The 5,648-nt window shown below is 44.4% G+C and overlaps 1 protein-coding gene across 1 annotated transcript; it reads right to left on the bottom strand.

The window, feature by feature from the left end:
• Positions 1-1,992: 1,992 nt before the first annotated feature.
• LOC113755916 lies at positions 1,993-5,413 on the bottom strand. Its single transcript, XM_027299777.1, has 5 exons — positions 5,212-5,413; positions 3,949-5,088; positions 3,497-3,690; positions 3,215-3,420; positions 1,993-3,037 (listed from the first exon to the last, which is right to left on the bottom strand). The coding sequence occupies exons 1-5, from the start codon at positions 5,411-5,413 to the stop codon at positions 1,993-1,995; spliced, it is 2,787 nt and encodes a 928-aa protein (XP_027155578.1).
• Positions 5,414-5,648: the final 235 nt, after the last annotated feature.

Genomic DNA, 5,648 nt, shown 5'->3' on the forward strand with positions numbered 1-5,648 from the left:
GCTCGAGTTTTTGAAAGCCCAGCTTATTAGACCCGATTGACAGGTCTATCTACAGGTAAAGGGAATACACAGACCAAAACATGACCTAGCTTACATTTTCCACTCCTCGTTTTCACATTTCAACTGTGGAACTTGCCCTTATTTACACATCATTTTTTTACCATTTCTTTAATCATATTTCAGTGAGATTTACCCAAGAAATCATAAAGACTTCAAAATCAACTTTTGGCAATTCCGAGAAACAATTTGCACAACTTGAAATATGATTGCTTGGATCTTTAATCTTCTATAAATGGAGCCTTTTGTGAAAATTTCTTACAAGTTTAGAGGTTAAAGAATCTATACAAAATATAGTCCTACACTAGAATCCCTTAATTCATTAGTTTAGTATTAGGATTAGTATAGTTTTTATCCAATCTTTGTACTAGCAAGACATAATTGAAGATTGAGGATTGAAGGTGAAGAGGTTGATACTCACAAGTGACAAGGGGTTTAATCTCTTTAGCTCTTTACTTTTTGTACTTGAATCTCATGTTTTGTGTTAATACAAGTTTGGTTTTTGTTTTCATTTTCTTCAGGTTTTGTTATTTTGATACTAGACTTGTAGATGAATATTGTTAAAATCAACAAGGGAGATTATATTCGTAATTGTGTTGAGTGATTCAATTGAGAGCTTGATTTAAGAGGGCAATATTGGCTATATAAAATCAAGCCTAAAACATAGACTTTCCAAAGTATTGATTAGCAGTGGTATTTTGGTCAAGTCAAATTGTTAGGAGTTTATTGCATAGTTATTAAACCAGGTCGGATCGGTGGTTGAACCGGTCAAACTGATGGACCCGCCATAGAACCAAGCCGGTTCAACAATTGGAATGGAGTTGCAGATGACTCGCTTTGAACCGTTTGACCCAGACGGTTGAACCGGTGACCCGTTAAACCCGGAGATTTTTGATGAACCCGACGGATTTTGGAAATTTTTCTGAAATTAGCTTTTTACCCAATTTTGTAATTTGACTAGCCACACAAACATGGGCATTATCATCTTTACGACAATTAGATAAGAAAAATTGATAAGGGATTTGGGAATTAGGGTTTATTTTTTTTGACACTTAGATTTATCTTTTTATATATATATATATATATATAGAAGTAGCGTTTTATTCATCAAGAATGAAAAACAAGCGCAAATTCATCTTACAAATGCCTAATTCTCCAAAATAAAGGCACCCTAACCTATCTAGTCTGACCCCCCTCACGAGCCAGTGCCGAAAATGCGCTGAAATTGTCATAGATCTTGATATGCTATTCAGGATGAGAGACGCCTACATTGGACAAAGCATCCGCCACGGTGTTAGCCTCTCTGTAACAATGCGAGAAACGAGCCGGATCATCCACTAACTACCAAATTTGCTGTGCCTCTTGACGGATCTGCCACAGACACTGGAACCGCCGCTTCAGGATCCCAACTACGACCAATGAATCCGATTGTACACTTAGATTACCATAGCCCCTGTGGATACACAATTGAAGCCCAATCAGCAGTGCTCGAATCTCTGCATGAAGGGAAGTGGTCTCCCCAAAGAAGGCCGAAAAGGCAAGCATAGGCAACCCAGTTGCATCGCGGAGAACCCCATCGCCTCCTCCCACTTCAGGGTTTCCCTTAGCACAACCATCAACATTAAGGATGAGCATCCCACTCCCCATCACCTCCCAGCGAACACGTTGGACTCTACAGGCCGGCAAATGCGCCCAATCATACAACTGCCCAAATGTTTTCACCCCAGTCGTATGCTTGAACTGAATCTCTACAATGAATTTGACCTCTGAGGAAATGGCTTGGAAAATCGTCGTGGAGTGCATCGGGACCCCCTCAAAAATCGCTTTATTCCTGGCTTTCCAAATGTGCCAGCAGATGAAACTGGGAAGGACAAAGCAAATGAACTGCCGTGTCGCAGACTGCTGTGACCGCAACCACCATTCAACTATACGAGCTCACAAGGAGGAACCAGAGCTCCTAACACCACACCAACCACCAAAATAATTCCAGACGTCCAACGTTATGAGATCCCTGGAAAAAACGTGCTCGAGAGATTCCTCAGATGCACCTGGGCAGCAAGGACATTTCGATGGCAAGTGAAACCCTAGGTGGCGTAGCATATCCGGCAGTGGCACCCTCCCCATCAGCAACCGCAACATAAAGAAAGACACTTTCAACGGGATTCGAGGGTGCCAAACTTTAGAGAGAGCCACAGATGTGTTACGAGCCTGCCAAACGTCACGAAAAGCTGACGCCAAGGTGAATTTTCTAGACTGTGTGGGCATCCAAATTACCTCATCTGCACTTCCTCCAGCTGGAACCGGGTGGTGAAGTATAGAAGACACAATTTCGCTAGGCAAAAGGTGAGATAACGGACTCACATCCCAAATCCCATTTTTGATACTGCTATGGAACGAAAGATGCAGGATGACTGTTGCACGAAGAAACAAAGCACCACTGCCCAACCAATTATCATACCAAAAATGGCACGACCCATCATTTACTAGCCATAACATAGAGATCTCGACTTGTCGGCTCACGTTCACCATCCGTCGCCAAACCGGCAAAGCAGTCAGCGTCAATTGTGCTTGACAGGGGTCAGTCCCTCTGCAATATTTTGCTCGCAAGAACGCAGCCCCTACTGACGTCCCTATTCGAAAGCTCCACCATAACCTACAAGAGAAAGCTGTATAGACGTCTTCAAGCCGCCGAAACCCCACCCCGCCCTCCTCAACCGGGTAACACAACTGAGACCACCAGATCCAATGAAGCTTTGTTCCGTTAGGTGATGAACCCCATAAGAAATTCGAGCATGCCTTCTCTAGAATACCGAACACCGAGCGAGGAAGCACAGTAGCCGATAGTAAGTGGACTGGTATCGCGGACAACACATGCTTGATTAGAACTATCTTACCTCCTGAAGACAATAGCTTTGATTTCCACGACAAAATCCTCTGTAGGATTGCCTGACACACGTCCCCAATGTATGACGACTTACACCTCCCAAAGTATAAAGAAAATTCCAAATAGCCTATGGGAAAGGCCTACCAGACAAACTCCGTGACGCGCTCAATCACCCTTCTTCTGGTCGGTGCCAATGACGGATGAACCAAGTACCCACTTTTCTGAGCATTTATCAACTGACCCGAACACTGTTGATATCCTTCCAGCACCTACATGATGTCCTTTAAGAAGGAGGCGGACCCATTCGCAAATATAAGAACATCATCCATGAATGCCAAATGAGTTACCGGAGGGCACCCATACGGAACTCGGAACCCCAAGAAACCCGACTGCAGCGCAAGGTTGTTTAAACCTCTCGACAGAACCTCAGCCCTATAATAAACAATGCTAGCGATAGCGGGTCCCCCTGGCAGAGCCCTCTGTAGATTTGAAAAAATCATATGAAGAGCCATTGATGATTACCGAGAACCAAACATTAGACAACAGCTAACACACCAGATTTATAAACTGCTCCCCAAACTTAAACTTTCGTAGGACTCCAATGATATGCAACCATGACACCCTGTCATAAGCTTTAGACATGTCCAGGTTCAGAACGACGTTTCCACCCCTAACTTTCTTACCAATACCCGATACCACTTCCCCAGCAAGCAAATAATTCTCTGTTATATTGCGGCCCTTAACAAAACCTGTCTGTTGGAGGGAGATAAGCTTTGGCAAGATGCCAGCCAATTGATTAGTCAAAATTCTAGATAACAACTTGTTGAAAAAATTGCACGGGCTAATCGGTCTAAACTGAGAGAAATCCTGAGGATTCGATACCTTAGGAATTAACACAAGCGAGGTAGAAGTGACGAAACGAGGCAGTTCCGTCCCACAAAAGAAGCTTAGTACCACAGCATGGACGTCTTGAGCAATAACCTCCTACGAAAAGGTAAAGAACTTGCCCGTGAATCCATCCGGGCCTGCAGCACTATTCCCATCCATTTCCCTCACCACTCGATGAACCTCCTCTATAGTAGGCACCACCTCTAAGAGCCTGTTGTCCTCCCCCGAGACCACAAGTGGGATAAGATGCAACATATCCGAGGAGGACCTCGACGTGCCCGAGAAGAGATCAGAAAAGTATGCTATTACCTCACTCGTTATATCCTCATCCGACTCCACCCACACTCCATTGGCCGCCTTTGTTCTATGAATCATACCTTGAGCCCGTCGCTGCCGTACCACTGCATGGAAGAATCTGGAATTACGATCTCCACTGCGAAGCCATTTAACTCGAGTCTTTTGACTCCAGAACTGCTCTTCAATGGACAACGCATGACGTAACTCCGCTTGAGCCTTGTTGAGTTCGACCTGTGCCTTCTCCGACCCCTCTTGATCCATGGCCTCCTCTGTCCTTTGAATTGTTGCCTCCGCCTCCCTAACAGCATCGAACACATTACCAAAACAATGCTTATTCCAGTGCTGAATAGCCCTCCTGGCTGCCAACAATTTAGAGCACAAGACCCACAATGGAGAGCCACTCACTTCTTGATCCCAAGCACTGCGAATCACCTCCAAGAGTTGTGGTTTGGACGTCCAGACATTCAAGAAACAGAATGGACGTGGTTTATCATCTAAGAGAGAGGTAAACGAAATCTTCAGTGGCGCGTGGTCGCAAGGGTATCTCGCCAAATGCACTACAGAAATCGAGGCGAACAAGTTCAAGCATTCCCTATTAATTAATAATCTGTCCAACCGCTTCGAGACTCTAGCACTGCCTCTCCTATTATTACACCACGTAAAACTAGCTCCCGAAAAGCCCACGTCAAAAACTCCAGCCTCTTCCATGAAGGACATAAGCTCCACCCCTTCAGCTACACCAAATGGCCGACCCCCCCGTTTCTCATGGGGTGCCAAAATGGTATTAAAGTCTCCCCCAATGCACCAAGGAGCTGAGCTAGGTTTATCAGCTAATAGGTTTAGCCATAAGTCCCTTCGCTCTTCCCTAGAGCATTTTGCGTGAACAAAAGACATAGTGACCAAGCTAGGCAAAAACGGATGTTGAACAACCAAAGAGATGTGCTGATCCAAATTTCCCACAACTGAACACACAAAAGGACTATTATAGAAAACCCAAAGATCATTCGATCGATTCACAAGCATACAATCAAATGATAATCATAACCGAATGGACACAGTTTTAGACACATCTAGCTTAGGCTCACATATCACCACAAATTTAGCATGATGCAATCTTACTAACTTAATCAATCTACGTAGGGCTTTAGCCACCCCTCTAATATTCCAAAAAATGCCGTTAATCATGAAATAGAGCCTGGAAAGAGTTTTGGGAGGATGAAGCAGACCGTAGCTGTCTGTCAGAGGGAATTTGTCGCACACCTTTCCCTCGCGCTTGTCGAAAGCCATGCTCAACCGCCACAGATTGGTCAACGTTCAATGTGACAGCCCCATCTCCCCCTAAGGCGAACCAAAGGATTCGGCGGACCGCCTGCCCAGCTCTCGTCGGGATTCAGTCGTTCACTTCAACCCTCAAACAAAGCCAGAATAAACCCACAAGAATAAATATAACGACGATCCAAAACTTAAAGCAAAACTTATATACATTACTATCTCAAAAGGGAGTACAAACATCGAATATACA

This window comes from Coffea eugenioides, unplaced genomic scaffold, assembly GCF_003713205.1.
Source record: "Coffea eugenioides isolate CCC68of unplaced genomic scaffold, Ceug_1.0 ScVebR1_1850;HRSCAF=2780, whole genome shotgun sequence".
Lineage (NCBI taxonomy): Eukaryota > Viridiplantae > Streptophyta > Magnoliopsida > Gentianales > Rubiaceae > Coffea > Coffea eugenioides.